Source organism: Mytilus californianus, unplaced genomic scaffold (assembly GCF_021869535.1).
Source record: "Mytilus californianus isolate M0D057914Y unplaced genomic scaffold, xbMytCali1.0.p SCAF_10, whole genome shotgun sequence".
In the NCBI taxonomy this organism is placed as follows: Eukaryota; Metazoa; Mollusca; class Bivalvia; order Mytilida; family Mytilidae; genus Mytilus; species Mytilus californianus.
Genome location: NW_026262582.1, coordinates 67,715,059 through 67,731,808, shown reverse-complemented (window position 1 = coordinate 67,731,808; position 16,750 = coordinate 67,715,059). Strand labels below are relative to the sequence as shown.

The window sequence follows — 16,750 nt, the reverse complement described above, 5'->3', positions numbered from 1 at the left end:
GGAAAAAATAGCCATTACATCCATGTTTGTTGACTGACAGTTATAGAAATACAATCTTATTACTTATAGGATCATACCAAAAGTAGTTAAAGTTGGTTCAGTCGATCTTTGAAAAGTTTATGCGGACGGACGACAGACGCCAAGTGTCGGACAAATGACCTTTGGGCTTTTCTCATTGTTGAAGACCGTACGGTGACCTAAAGCTGTTTATTTCTGTGTTATTTAGTCTCTTGTGGAGGGATATTTATAGTTTGTTATTATGTTGAACTATTATACCACTGTCCTGGGTTAGGGAGAGGGTTGGCGCGCTTTTAAACTAGTTTAAACCCGCCACATGTGCCTGTCTCAATAGTTATCAAAGGTACCAGGATTATAATTAATACGCCAGACGCGCGTTTCGTCTACATAAGACTCATCAGTGACGCTCAAAATAGTTATTCAGCCAAACAAGTACAAAGTTGAAGAGCATTGAGGAACCAAAATTTCAAAAAGTTGTGCCAAATACATCTAAGGTAATCTATGCCTTTTTCAAGTTAGGAGCCTGTAATTCAGTGGTTGTCATTTGTTGCTGTATATAATATTTGTTTTTCGTTCATTATTTTGCACATAAATCATCGTTAGTTTTTTTCGTTTTACATCTGTCATGTTTTGGACCTTTTATAGCTGACTATGCAGTATGGGTTTTACTCAATGCCGTACGGAGATCTATACATGATATAGTTGTTAACATCTGTGTCATTTGGTCTCTTGTGGAGAGTTATCGCATTGGAAATCATACCAAATCTTCTTATATTCATATTCAATTGAAAAATATATAAAATGATAAAATAGAGTAAAAAATAGGAAAGAAAAAGTGATAGCTTATGTTTTAAAAAAATAAAACAAAAATACTGAAGTCCAAGGCAAATAAAAAAAAAGGAAGTCCATAAAAACTGACAACATGAAACGCTTTTAATCAACGGAAAAAGTGAAAAATCATCTGCCATATTGCTGACTTGGTACTGTAACTCAGTTATTGTGGTTGGTTTGTGTCTGTCATATTTGTTTTTTCGTAAAAATGTTTTATTATAAATTAGGCTGTCATTAATGTTAGACATATGACATTTGTTTTCGTAAAAATGTTTTAATATAAATTAGGCTGTCATTAATGTTAGACATATGACATTTGTTTTCGTAAAAATGTTTTAATATAAATTAGGCTGTCATTAATGTTAGACATATGACATTTGTTTTCGTAAAAATGTTTTAATATAAATTAGGCTGTCATTAATGTCAGGAATATGACATTAGTTTTCGTAAAAATGTTTTAATATAAATTAGGCTGTCATTAATGTTAGACATATGACATTTGTTTTCGTAAAAATGTTTTAATATAAATTAGGCTGTCATTAATGTTAGACATATGACATTTGTTTTCGTAAAAATGTTTTAATATAAATTAGGCTGTCATTAATGTCAGGAATATGACATTTGTTTTCGTAAAAATGTTTTAATATAAATTAGGCTGTCATTAATGTCAGGAATATGACATTTGTTTTCGTAAAAATGTTTTAATATAAATTAGGCTGTCATTAATGTTAGGAATATGACATTAGTTTTCGTAAAAATGTTTTATTATAAATTAGACTGTCATTAATGTTAGACATATGACATTTGTTTTCCATTTGATCAGTTGGTTGATATAGTAGAGCAGTTGGTTGATATAGTAGAGCAGTTGGTTGATATAGTAGAGCAGTTAGAGCAGTTGGTTGATATAGTAGAGCAGTTAGAGCAGTTGGTTGATATAGTAGAGCAGTTGGTTGATATAGTAGATCAGTTGTTTGATATAGTAGATCAGTTGTTTGATATAGTAGATCAGTTGTTTGATATAGTAGAGCAGTTGTTTGATATAGTAGAGCAGTTGTTTGATATAGTAGAGCAGTTGTTTGATATAGTAGAGCAGTTGGTTGATATAGTAGAGCAGTTGGTTGATATAGTAGAGCAGTTGGTTGATATAGTATAGCAGTTGGTTGATATAGTAGAGCAGTTGGTTGATATAGTAGAGCAAGCAGTTGGTTGATATAGTAGAGCAGTTGGTTTTGTCAGGTGTTATGGACCCCACCTTTTTAAATTAAACTGGGAGTTCGGTATTTTTGTTAATATCGTTTATGAGCGAGAGGCCGAAATTACGACAGTTTTATATTAGAATATATTTTATGCATACTTTTAACAGATAAAAATACCATAAACTTGTATCCAGAACGAAATCGCATCACTCTATAGTATATCAAAATGCTCTACCTTCTCTGGCAAAATCGTTTTTGCTCATATAGCTCTTCGCGTGTTTCGGTACTTATACATTCCTGACTTTTCAAAGATGTGGCTTTAAGCGTTCGTGATGAAGCTAGTAATTCCAGAAAAAAGCTCCGGACGCATTTAGTTTATAAAGGGGAAATTTTATTTTTCTACATTAAAAATGCATGCACTTATATATTTGATTGCGTTTCTTTTTATTTCTTTACTGTCATTCTAACAATTAGAATATTATTTAAGAATAGATATTAATTTTGTCATGTTATGTAATCATGGTTCACAATAATTTAAGAATTTTCTTAATAATAATATGATTTTGACTGAAATTATAGAAATGTTGTATGCTTTATGCAGAGATAAAATAACTATATGATTGTCACTTACAACACTTGTATAGGTTGCATTTCTGTAAATATAGAACTCCTTTTACTGCTAAAACTGTGCCACTTTTACTATGAAGTTTCGTAAAAAAATATATCCTAGAATGAAAAGTTCATATGCACTGCTATTTTTTTCAAAGGTCAAAACATAGGGCCGTGCGGCATATTTTCAACACTTATATGCCTCGAACTTCCAAGAGTTAAAACATATACTAAAGTTCTGTACTACCCCTCCCTTCACTTTAGGTCTTCCTCAGAATTCAATGTAGCCGCTATCCATGTGTATGTATACTAGTAACATTCCCGAGTTATGTCTCTATGAAATGAAACATATAGATCATATCTGGGAACCAGTACGCAAACAAAACAAATTATCTATGAATATTATATATCTCCCCAAAAGAGGCGTGGATTGTGCATCAGTTATATTTACAAAGTTCAAACTATAGTGGAAACATAATTCTACGTTTGGTGGATATATGTAGCTTTATTTTGGTCACAGTTCGTATATACATATCACAGTTTACGATTAGGCATTAATATAAATATATTTATTAAAGGTATTGGTCACATGACGTAGTTACGGTCAAGTGATTGTTTACTATAAACACGTGTGTGTGTTTACATCAAGCACATGGTGTGTGTTTATGTTCTATTTGATTGGATGGCATATACCCGCAATGCGGTTTTACGGGTATATGCGCTCATGAGATTCGTGAAAAGCATGATTAAGTATTACTTAAGGGGTTCGTTTGAGAAAATAAAGTTATTCGAAGTTTGCCTATAGTTAACGTAGCAGCAGTTCGTTATTGTGGTATGTCTGACTCCGAGAAACTTCTAGATTCTGACCATGAATCTTTGCCTGGTCCTAGTGTACATTCGTTGCCTAATGGTAGTTCTGCACATCATACTGGTAATAACGACTTGGTGGATACATTCTCGCTGTTTAAAACCTATCTTGACGGGAAGATCGCTACTCTTCACAAAGACTTGGCCGTTGGCAATGAGAACTTCGCTACCAAACTCAAGCAAGAAGTGTCAGTTAAACTTAAAGGTGAGGGTAACCAGATACAGTTCAATTTCAATTGTGAAATTATGGCCGACCTTGTTAAGCTTCAGAAGCGTATTCCTGATGAAGATGCAGCATGTCTTAAATTGGTATCTGGTGCTATCCTCAAAGTTAAGAAGCGTAATAAACTCATCCGCATTGCAGACAAATCTCCCGCAGGCTGGAAAACCGTCCGCGAATATGAGAGTGACGACCTTGCCTCCGACTCAGAAGATGAGAAACGCATTCGTTCTGCAGAAAGCCGTGCCATTAGGAGTATCAAGGAAAAGAAAAGACCTCATCCTTATAGAACCGTTACAGCTACTGTTTCTGCTCCTCCTGCTCCAATGCCCAATCAACACAATGTTCGACAAAACAATTATCAACAGCCGCCCTTTCGGACCAGCAGACGGAGGGAACCCTCATCTCATGACATCTGTTACAACTGCAACCAGCTTGGTCACTGGCGAACTCAGTGCCCCCTTTTCAGTACAAAACCAGCTGTCCCAGGGACTTCAAGGCAACAGAGTTAATGATAAGTATTTTGATACTACTTTTTTAGATGAAAGCAATCTTTACGGACAGTTTGAACTGTTTCTGTCACATGCTAAATATTTTGATAATATTGATATTTCATCTGTTGCAAAAGGGGTAAAATATAGTTTACGCAAGCATATACAATTCTGGAAACATATAGGTGCAAATGAATTTGTTATCAATACTATCCAACATGGTTACGTTATTCCATTTTTGCAGACTCCTACATCTATGTCATTTAAGAATAACAAATCTGCAAATGTCCATTCTAAATTTGTAAATGAAGCAATTTCAGAATTACTGAATATCGGATGTGTTATTGAAACTCCATTTCAACCGTTTGTTGTAAATCCGCTAAGTGTTGCAGTTCAAAGTTCGGGCAAAAAACGTCTGATTTTAGATTTAAGTGAACTGAATGTTTTTATTAAAAAAGAAAGAATAAAATTTGAGGACTGGAAAGTGGCTTTAAATTATTTCACAAAAGATTGCTATCAATTTAAATTTGATCTTAAGTCTGGATGTTTTCATTATGACGTATGTACTAAACAACAAACATATTTAGGGTTTTGCTGGAACGAAAAATTTTACTGTTTTACAGTGTTAGCCTTTGGTCTATCATCTGCTCCATATCTATTCACAAAATGTCTACGACCAATCGTAAAATATTGGCGAGAAAATGGCGTAGATATTGTACTTTACTTAGATGATGGACTTGGAATGGGTAAAAATAAACAAGAAGCTTCCGAATGTTCATCTTTCGTGAAAACCTCCTTGTTAGAAGCAGGGTTTTTAATTAACATGGATAAATCTATTTTTGAGCCAGTACAATGTTTAGAGTGGTTAGGTTTAGTTTGGGATTCTTCTGATTTTTCAATTAGTATATCAGATAGACGGATTGATAATACACTTACATCATTGGTTGATATTTTGAGTAACTTTCCTAATTTCACAGCACGTAAACTGGCTCAGGTAACGGGAAAGGTAATTTCTATGTGTCCAGTCATGGGTAACATAACTAGTTTAATGACCCGTTATTTACACTGGGCAATTGAATACAGAGTAAAGTGGGATTTGAAGTTAATATTGGAATGTCCTGATTGTGTATTTAATGAGCTCACATTTTGGCTGAATAACATTAAAAGATTGAACAGAAAACATTTAGCAGGTTATTCTTTTCCTCACGTGCTTGTATATTCTGATGCCAGTAACGTAGCGGCTGGTGCTTACTCGATAGATATTGACTCTAATATTTTTCATCAGATGTGGACTTTACAAGAGTCCCTAAAGAGTTCTACATGGAGAGAACTTCAAGCTATTTTGTTGGCTTTGATGTCGTTTAAGAACCGTTTAAGAAATAAATGTGTTAAATGGCATACAGATAATACTAACTGTGTTTCCATTGTTCAGAAAGGAAGTGCAAAAGTACATTTACAAGAGATAGCTATTAATATTTTTAAGTTGTGTTCTGAATTGAATATTACTTTAGATGTTGTTTGGATCCCGAGATCTAAGAATACAAAAGCTGATTATATTTCTAAAATGATTGATATAGAAGACTGGGGAACAAATAAAGAATTTTTTAAATTAGTAGATAATATGTGGGGTCCGCATACTGTGGACAGGTTTGCGAGTAATTTGAATAAAAAATTACCAAGATTTAATTCCAAATTCTGGAATCCAGGTGTTGAAGCAGTTGATGCGTTCACGCAAAATTGGAAAAATGAAGTAAATTTGATTGTTCCTCCAATTTCCGTTGTCTGTAGAGCAATCAAACATTTGATTTTATGTAAGGCTAGAGGCACTTTGATAGTTCCAAAGTGGCCTTCCTCTTCATATTGGACAATGATTTTTAAAAAAGGTTCGCATTTGCAACCCTATGTAACTGATGTTTTAGAATTTCAACCAAATCAGAACATTTTTATTCATGGTAAGAATAATAAGTCCTTGTTGGGATCTTCTGAATTCGTTTCTAGTGTTTTAGCTATTAGATTGAACGCTCAGTTCATGTAAGAATTTACGACAAGGCTGTTGAGCAAGGTCGTATGGTAAAGACAAGGCCAAAGTAATGGCAAGGTCGTATGCTGATGACAAGGCCAAATTAAATAGGCAATGTCTCACCTGACATGGCCAGTGTGAAAAATAAATCTGGCAAGGTCATTTAAATATATTGTAAGCTAGTAGTAGTATAGTAGATTATATTTCTATTTGATATGCACGTTTTTCAGATATTTTTTCATGTGGAGTCTGGAAATCCTTGCCTAAGCCAGTTGACCAAGATTTATCATCTTTATCTAACTGCCTACCTGAGTTCTGTCTCCATTCGAAAGCCGAGAATACCAAAAGAAAATACTCTTATGCATTTAACAATTTCTGTAAGTGGTGTAATAACTATTCTTATGTTAAACCTTTACCAGCTTCAGATTTTTATGTTTCATTGTACTTAATACACATATCAAAGACATTTAACTCGTATGCTAAGGTTGAAGAAGCATATTATTCAATAAGCTGGGCTCACAAACTAGCTGGCTTTTCTAATCCGTGTAATTCACAGTTGTGTATATCGGTTAAAGAAGGAGCTCATAGAAAGATTGGACATATTATTGTAAATAAAAAAGAACCAATTACGCCAGATATTTTAAAGAAAATTGTTAATAAATATGGTAAAGAATGTAACAATCTTATAGAAATTAGAATTTGTTGTATGTGTCTTATTAGTTACGCAGGGTTTTTAAGATTTTCTGAAATGGTAAATTTAAAAAGATCTGATTTAAAATTTGCTGATACACATGTCTCTTTGCTCATATAGAAAAGCAAAACTGATCGTTATAGAGAAGGCACACAAGTTTTAATTGCTAGAACAGATACACAAACATGCCCTGTTAGTATGTTGGAGAAATATTTGTTATTATCCAATATAGATGCATCATCTTCAGATTATATATTTAGATCCATGTATTTATGTAAAAAATCTAGATCTTATAGACTGAGAGGTTTTAAACCTTTGTCATATACTAGAGTTAGAGAAATTATATTATCAGCTCTGGAATCTATCGGTTTAGATAAGTCAAAATTTGGATTACATAGCTTGAGATCAGGTGGAGCTACTGCAGCTGCATCAGCTGGCATTCATGATAGATTATTTAAGAAGCATGGTAGATTGGCTTCAGATAAAGCAAAAGATGGCTATGTAAGAGAAAATGTTAAAGAAAAACTGACAGTGTCTAAAAATTTGGGAATTTAATTTTTATAGATATACTATATATGTGTATTATTCTTTGCTCAGATCTGCTTGGCTTTCTTTGTCTTTCGAAAGGCTGCTACACCTGTATAGGCACACTTATCCTATTTATGTGTTGTTTTATTTATTAAATAATTTATATTCGTTTGAGCTGGCGAATTAGAATATAAATATATTTATTAAAGGTATTGGTCACATGACGTAGTTACGGTCAAGTGATTGTTTACTATAAACACGTGTGTGTGTTTACATCAAGCACATGGTGTGTGTTTATGTTCTATTTGATTGGATGGCATATACCCGCAATGCGGTTTTTACGGGTATATGCGCTCATGAGATTCGTGAAAAGCATGATTAAGTATTACTTAAGGGGTTCGTTTGAGAAAATAAAGTTATTCGAAGTTTGCCTATAGTTAACGTAGCAGCAGTTCGTTATATGTTTACCCACCCACCCACCCCTTTTATGAGTTGGTTATTGTTAACGTGGGGATATACATATATTACACTATATTAATATGAATTTTTCCTCTTTTGTAGATAGTTTTTGATTGTGTTACTGTATATTCTATTATATGATTGGATTGGTAGTGTGCTTGTCTGAATTATAGTGAAGGACTTTAGTTTGAAGAATTGTGAATGTAAATAATATTAAAGGCTGCTACACCTGTATAGGCACACTTATCCTATTTATGTGTTGTTTTATTTATTAAATAATTTATATTCGTTTGAGCTGGCGAATTAGAATATAAACATTGTTATTAATCATATATTGTCCTTACTTTGAAATGAATAATGTTCCAAATTCTACATTTTCTATATTGCGAGAAATATTTGGCACTACGATGGCTGTCTTATTGTGAACCTGTGCATACTTGTATCTTCTTTTTTTAAGACTTTTTCTATTTTTTAAATAAAAAAAAAAAAAAAAAAAAAAAAAAAAAAAAACAGCTATTCAATAATAACAAGAACAAAAAATAAAATGTTCTATTTCAATTAATGTTTTATGTTAAAACAAAAAGCGGTTGGTTTTCGGACCAGAATTTTGATCCATCACGTTTTCCCTTGGTATCGATTTTTTCAATTAAGGCAACAATGTAATGTAATGATGCGCGTACATACCATGTAACATACAATTATTTCATTTTCTATATATAAGATTTTACGAAAAGAAATCAAGTTTCTTGGTGAGACTGAACTGTAGCATCGGGCATTGTTTTGTGTACCTTTCCGGCTCCACCATACTCATATTGGACAACTTATCGGTCACTATGGTCAATATACTAAGCAAATCTTATCTAAATATACAAGAGTTTATTCTAATAGAAAAGGTAATTAAACATTAAAAATTGAATTTTATTTATATGAATACAAGAATTGAATAATTCTCATGTTTTTGTGTGCTTGTATCTGCATATAATGATTAAACAATTCATTGCATATAGTTCATAAAAATATAGGTTTGTTTTTCATAAACGAACGAAAATGTTATGGTTGTAAATCCTAAGCAGTAACACAAATCCCAAATTTCCTTTCTATTATAGTCTAAACAGCTTATCCTTATTTTTTAATAATTTTCCAATTTAAAAATTTGTTAATGCTATGAAGACATGTACTAGCTTTCTTTCCTTTGTAATGAATAAACTGCTTTATCCTCCTTTTGTTTGTTAGTTATTATTTATATTCTTCGTATAACTTCTTTTCTTTGCTTTGTAAATTCATCGGAGCACCCATGTCACACGGTAGTAAAATATGAAAACCTTATCTTTAAAATATTAAAATTATTATAAAAGAAAAGGTGGTAAGGGGATATATTTACAGCAGGCCATTATTTATCTTTTTATTATATGTTAAAGAGACAATAGGTATGGTAAGATACTTTAAAGCAATGCTAAAAGAACAAAAATAAGTGAAATTCGTACTAAACAAATAACAGTGAGAATATTTACATCAGTAGATTTAATTGCATTAATTACATGTATATAGTAACTCATAAATTTTAAAAGTAACTCAAACCCTAAAATTATTATGATAAGATGTAAAAAATAGTAACTTCTACAGGTTTATACATGTGATAGTGTCCTCAACCTCTGGTCCTTATCTTAATTTAGATTATTAACCCTTATCTGAGATGTAATTTCAATATTAAATTTAGTAAAATTGAAAATAAGATGTAAAATATACAACCAGAAGAATTTGTGCCTATTGGGTTAAGATCACTTCATATAGTCTTAAATCTTCTTTTGCATCAAAACTCTCTGAGTATGGAGTCCATAGCACAGATCTCTACTGAGGTTTTCTATTTGAATTCTTGTCTCAGGACTAAAGTTCATTTCTTGGTTTAATGTTGTGCAGTCTATAATTATTTAAACATGATATCTGTATTTGAGATAAGAAAGTTGACCCTTAATGTGATTAAAAGAGAATAATCGAAAAAAAAAAATTGTCTTACGAAATAAAAAAAAAAACCACATAAGACGAACGATTGTACAAATTCAGAATTATTTATTTGCATTTAACTGGTGATAGTACCATACCAAAATAGCAGAAGACAACAGTAAAATATTTTTGAAATAATTCATTCAACAACTTTATCACACAGTGAATAGATTAACTTAGTTAAATTTGGCAAAACGTTTCGGAATTTTGTCCTAATTGGTCATCAACTTTGTATTTTTTTTGCCCTTTTAACTCTTTTTATTCGAGCGTGACTGATGAGTCTGTTGTAGACGAAACGCGCGTTTGGCGTACAACATTTTAATCTTGGTAATCGGTGACGAGTTTTTTTAAGACATATTTGTACAAATAAAAACGAAATGAAATGAAAAGTACACTTTATAAATTCATTGAAACCGAAACGCTTTTCTGGATTTACCTCCAACAGGAACGCTGATGATACCCTAATGGACCTCAATTTTCCAAACAAGAATCTATTTAGCCAAATTTAGGATTTAGAATGTTAAATAATTCATGCAACAACTTCATCACACAGTGAATAGATAACCTTAGCTAAATTTGGCAGAACGTTTTGGAATCTCGGGTCCTAATTGGTCTTCATCTTTGTATTTTATTTGACCCTTTTAACTTTTTTTATTCGAGCGTGACTGATGAGTCTTTTGTAGACGAAACGCGCGTTTGGTGTACAACATTTTAATCTTGGTATCGGTGACGAGTTTATTTAAGACATATCTGTACAAAAAAAAATTTGAAAAATGAAAAGAACACTTTATAAACTCCTTGAAATCGAAGAAGAATCTATTATGACAAAATTTAGAATTTAGAATGGTAAAAGTTTGTTGAAAAAAATTCAGAATGTTACGACTATGTTTAAATAATTTCATGATAAATAAGAATGTTATTAATTTGTTAAGATCATAATTTTCAGAAAGATTTATACAAGTTAGACATAAAGTGGTCATTTTAGAATATGATGACCTCATTTTCATGTATCATCGATAGTGTTAAGTTTATGCGATACCATGTAGTAAGATTTTGATATTGAAGACGTTCGTCATATAATTCAGTCATGTCCAGTGAAGCAAGCGAGATATTTCAGTTTATAAGTTAATGATTACAATTTTGATACTATCTTTTTTGTGACGTATCCTTATTGTGGAAGATTGTTAACATTACTCTAAGCTGCGCATTAATATAAAAAGCAATTCCCCATACTTTTTTTTCAATATACCCAAACTCACCACAAGGCTTCTTTAAAGGGTCATTCATGTTTTTTGCTAGAAATAGACTTTTCGAAAGTATTTTTTCAATTGTTAAAATGGGACAGAAAACATGTATCCCCCCCCCCCCCCTTCCACCCCCAAAAAAAACATTGGATGAACATAAGCTCTTTTCCGACGAGATAGGGAAATATTTTGGATGAGGGAATAAGGTTCTTCTTTTCAATTCTGTTAGAATGCCTGTATTAATGTAGATGTATTGCGTTTATTCAATGCTAGCTCAAGACCAAATCGTAGTCATGGTCAAAAGCATTGCCTCAGTTCAAATGCAAATTAGTCTTACAAATCTAGATCATTTACTGGAGCTTTGTCTTTTAAGTATGTTTTCCCCAATATTCAGACTGGTAAATATAATTTGTGATGTAGCTATTTTCAACAATAAGAAACGACGAAAATAGAAATGTGTCTCCAATGCAGTTTTCAAATAAAGTAATCGATGCTACCAACATCAGCAACGTCTTTCATCACAAAGAAGTAACATGTAAAATTCAATTTCATTTTCAAAATCAGTCTTTTCCAATTGTCTTCTTCAGTTACACTAAAACCATTGTACAGAAACTAATCAACTATACACAAGCAATGCAAGACTCAGATTTAAAAAAAGAATACAGGAAAATTTCAGAAAAAGACCGAGATTTAGAATTATCCAGATGTTCTTTAGAGTTTTTAAGAACCCACATATGGTTAATACCACTACGCGAGTAAACAGTTTCACAGTATTTCTGAAGACCCTCTTTCACTTAAACAAGTATAAATAAATAAATTGTAACTATTTTTACCATAAAAAAACGAAGTGTTTTCTTTCGTCTTGTCAACATTTACATTGATGTCATTATTTTATCTTCTGGTGCAGATTTATGACAACTTGGGTGTATTGATAACATACTAAGTTTGTGAAATATGACATAGTAGAAAGGCTTCCATATGTACTCCCAATGTATGTGATTATAAAAATCAAATCAATGGAAGTAACTTCAAACATTTCTCTGATATTTTTTTTTTTTCAGATGTAATTTTCGTATCGATTTATCACTAGTTTACTGGTATACTTATTCTTAATCAACTATCGAATTAGTTGTAAATGTTAGTTTAAATTGTACTATTAAGATGTCTTGATAAGGTTTGCAAAATAGCGAATAATTGGCTATTACTACTAAAAAAAAAAAAAAAAAAAAAAAAAATGGGCACAAAAATACAGAGTTGAGAATAAAGGAGTGCTACAATATAGGAATAGAGAATAATAGGATGCTAAAATAGAAAAAAAAATGGGCAAAATCTATAAAGAATTGATAAAATCAGTGAAATATGTAAAGAATACAGAATTGAATGGAATGCACACCTTTGTTAAAAAAAAGAAATTCATTATCAATAATTTTTTTTCTATATCAGTCACACTTAATGTTGCGTATCCATTTAAACATTATGGACATTAGCACAACTTTCATAAAATAGACCAAAATGGAACAAAAGATAACCAAGAAATATATATCATTATCTTAAACTACAATTAACAATTCAATCAATCAATCAAATACTTTGAAAAATTCTTGTTTAATCTAAATGCATAGTTAATACAGTTACACAAGCAATCTCTTGCAACAGTTTTTATTTGAAAAATTAAGAGACACATGTTGATGTTGGCAATATGCTAGGCAAGGTGACAGCATTCTACAAATATCATGTCACGTGATAGTGTTCTTCTTTATCAACGTGGTTCATTCGAATATTTGCTGGTTGCAATATGCATTAGCTAAAATATTGTAACTAATATAAAGGAAAGACCAAGTTTGACAAGACTATATTTTGCTTAACGGAATGTTACCTAACATTTAGTGTGGAGGGGTCTTTTTTAAAGTCAGATACTGATTAACGGAATGTCACCTAACATTTAGTGTGGAGGGGTCTTTTTTAAAGTCAGATACTGATTAACGGAATGTTAAATAACATTTAGTGTGGAGGGGTCTTTTTTAAAGTCAGATACTGATTAACGGAATGTTACCTCACATTTAGTGTGGAGGGGTCTTTTTTAAAGTCAGATACTGATAAACGGAATGTTACCTAACATTTAGTGTGGAGGGGTCTTTTTTAAAGTCAGATACTGATTAACGATTGAATGGCTTAATGATGATGATATAATACAAAACCGGTACCAACCCAAATGTCATGTTATGTTTATATGTAAGAAATGTTTCATCATTTAATCATTAATTTCATCAAATAAGACAAACGGCTAAACATGTTATGACACTCTTTACCGTATATACATTGACAATCAACAATAAAAGGGAGACAACCTCAACATAATTGTGATAATTTCTCTGTATGCATGTCCGAGCTAATGACATATGATGAAATGGACACCAAAACGGGTTTTAAAAAAGCGCAAAGGCAAAAAAAAGAAAAAAAAACCCAAATGAACACGAAGTAATTCTACCCATCGTCCAACCAAGCCCTATTCTTGTATTACTACGATGAATATATCTACCCATCGGCCAACCAAGCCCTCTTCTTGTATTACTACGATGAATATATCTACCCATCGGCCAACCAGGCCCTATTCTTGTATTACTACGATGAATATAAAAATATGAAGATGCATTACTATAAAGGCGAATGCAACATAGTTATTCAAAAATCCGAAGGCACGTGATAGTAATTACTTTCACGTTTACAGGTCAGGTGTGAAGGTAAAAAATCAGAGATCGTTACATCAGCTAAAGATTTAAATCAATTCTCTTTAAGGAATAATAGTTCAATATTATTAAAATGAGTCAGTTATGATTTGCTCAGTTCACTTGATTTCAATGTCCAACCATCTATCAGTATCGTATGATAGTTTTGAGGAATATATAATGGTATAATGTATTTACTAACACTCCTATGTCATGTATTCTTCTGCTTATACAAGTTAGAGATAACTGTATTGTATTTGAAGCTTTGCGGACGTTCATCGGTAGTTTTACTGTCGTAAATTTAGTTTACCTAGCGACACGTAATAAGTACATTTTGTCTATTGTCCCTTGTGATGTTCATCGCGACAGGTACCACTAAATGAAAAAAATCTGATTTAATACCTTTCCAGAATATCTGAGATCAACATTATGTATGTGAACTTTCCAAATTATGAACTTGTAGTTAAGTGGGATTATAGTTTAGTTACTGTATGTTCTATTTGCTTTTATTCATTGTTTTGTCATAAATCAGACTGTTGATATTCTTGCTTGAATTGTTTCTCATTTTGTCATGTCAGTGTATTTAAAAAAAAAAAAAAAAAAATAACAAAAATACCTAACTTCAAGTTAAATTCAAAAAGAAGGAAGTCCATACAATCTGACAAAATCATATTCCTTACTTTATCAACCAACGGAACGAATGGAAAACAATTGTCATTATCTTGATTTCATACAGGCTCCACGGAAAATGTTGGTTTTAACCTGGTTTTATAGATAGATAAAACTCCAACTTGTATGACAGTTGTTTATAGTCACGATATATTGACAACATTGGATGAGCACAACAAACAGACATAATTGGTAACATAACAATAATTATAATCCATCAGCCAAAACTGTGAAAACATACATCACAGATATACAACACAACTGACCATATGATGTGGGTTTTGCTCTTTGTTAAAGGCCATCAAGTGACCCATAGTAACTTAGGAACACCAAATTAGAGCTAGCGTATAGTTATTTGATTGACGATCATATTCTATTCTTATATTGGATTATTTTATTTGCGAGATTTATATTGTCACATACATATATATGCATGTAAATTGTATTGTTTTAACGAACAGGATAACTAGTTGAATGGTACTGTGCATATTCAATGTACTATGTTTTTCGAGTTGCAGTTCAATTTCCCGCCTTCATTTACAACTGACATAATCAAATGTAAGACTTTATCATTTATTACGGATTTCCCCTTCGCACTTGCGTTGTGTGGTTGGCAAATCTCTAACGACAGGTTCTGGTCAATGAATACGGGAATGCTGTCGGCCAGTTGGATTACGGAGAGACAATTATTTAATAGCAGTACATTTTGGGACATTTAGGTAGAACAAAGGGGTTTCTTTAAAACGGAAGTCGGTGAACACGTTGTTTTTTTGTAATAAAACTCAATAATTTAAATATTAGTATATAAAACATATTCCACTTATTGGTTAGATATGGAGCATACTATTATTGTAAAGCTTCATAGATTGAGTTACGACTGGAAAACATTCATTGTTTTTGTGTCTTTTTACTATAACCATTTTTATGTGTATTGATGATTGTTCCATACCGGAGTTCAAACTATTGATATAAAAGAAGGAAAACGAAGTATGCTGCAGGTAACATATTTTATTAACAACTCCTTTCTGATATTATTTCCACTTTGTGCATGTTGTGTAGGAGAATCATCTGCAAAAGAGGCATGAGTTGAAATTAAATTGAATATAATTCGAAATAACAATAAATTCGTGATAGCTATCGATACTCCGTTACAAAATAGCATTAACATAAACATTTATATCTAAGGCGTTTCATAAATAGTAAATCAGACGGTGTAGCCATCGAATTTACCATTTTGATAATTCTAATAATACATTTTAATCACTGTTGGCTTTTTAAATAATTGTTTGTAATTTCGAATGAAGTATGTTATGTCTTGCACTTAAACATGTTGAAATTAAGAAATAAAAGAGATGCGACATATACCAAAGAGACATTCATACTCATAACAAAAACTCAAAATAAAAGTACTAAGTTTGACATTTTGTAATTAAAAAATTATGATGCCAACTTTTCAACACTAAAATTTATCCAATAAAAAAATGATTACGTAAACATTGCATTAGAATCCAATATTTATGATGGTAACTCTTCAAACACAGTTATATGATATCCTTTACTTCAATAACAAGATGATTATCATTCTACGTTAATATTTGTGTTATGGCAGTTTGCATACTATTCTTTCATAATCTTGTGGTAAGTAGTAAAGAAAAATACATTATAATGTGGAAAGGACGTGCATCTATTGTAGGGTACTTTTTAAGTAGATGTTTTATTGTCTTGATTTTATTTACACAATATGATATCATCATAAAGAAAACTTTCTTAGACATGTTTGCGCGTACATGTGAATTCCTGTATTTGCCAAACTAGATAAGTACCTCCTCAAATTAATTTACATCTCAATTGCATACGATATTCAATTCGTTGGCACAATCAGTATTAATCATCCTTCTAGAGTCCATGGATTCCTTATTGATTTTTCTGGTTCTGAGTTTCATATAACTATTTGATATGAACTTTAATATCATTCATTTGATAGGATAAGCTGTAAAATTCACTTACTGCAGTGTTTTATAAATGGCACTGAACCCAGGAAAGGTAACATTTCCATCAGACTCGAAGTAAATGATGATTTTATTGGAAGTGGAATTGAATTCTATTCCTTCGTTAGGTCCTCCCCCGAAAGTATCTAGTAATGACTCGGCTGTAATCTCACCATCATATACCTACTCAAA

The 16,750-nt window shown here is 31.7% G+C and overlaps 1 protein-coding gene across 1 annotated transcript; it reads left to right on the top strand.

Annotated features, from left to right (window-relative positions):
• Positions 1-3,216: 3,216 nt before the first annotated feature.
• On the top strand, positions 3,217-4,760 carry LOC127718995 (uncharacterized). The gene has a single exon (XM_052225087.1). The coding sequence runs from the start codon at positions 3,489-3,491 to the stop codon at positions 4,251-4,253; it is 765 nt and encodes a 254-aa protein (XP_052081047.1). The 5' UTR covers positions 3,217-3,488; the 3' UTR covers positions 4,254-4,760.
• The last annotated feature ends 11,990 nt before the right edge of the window (positions 4,761-16,750 follow it).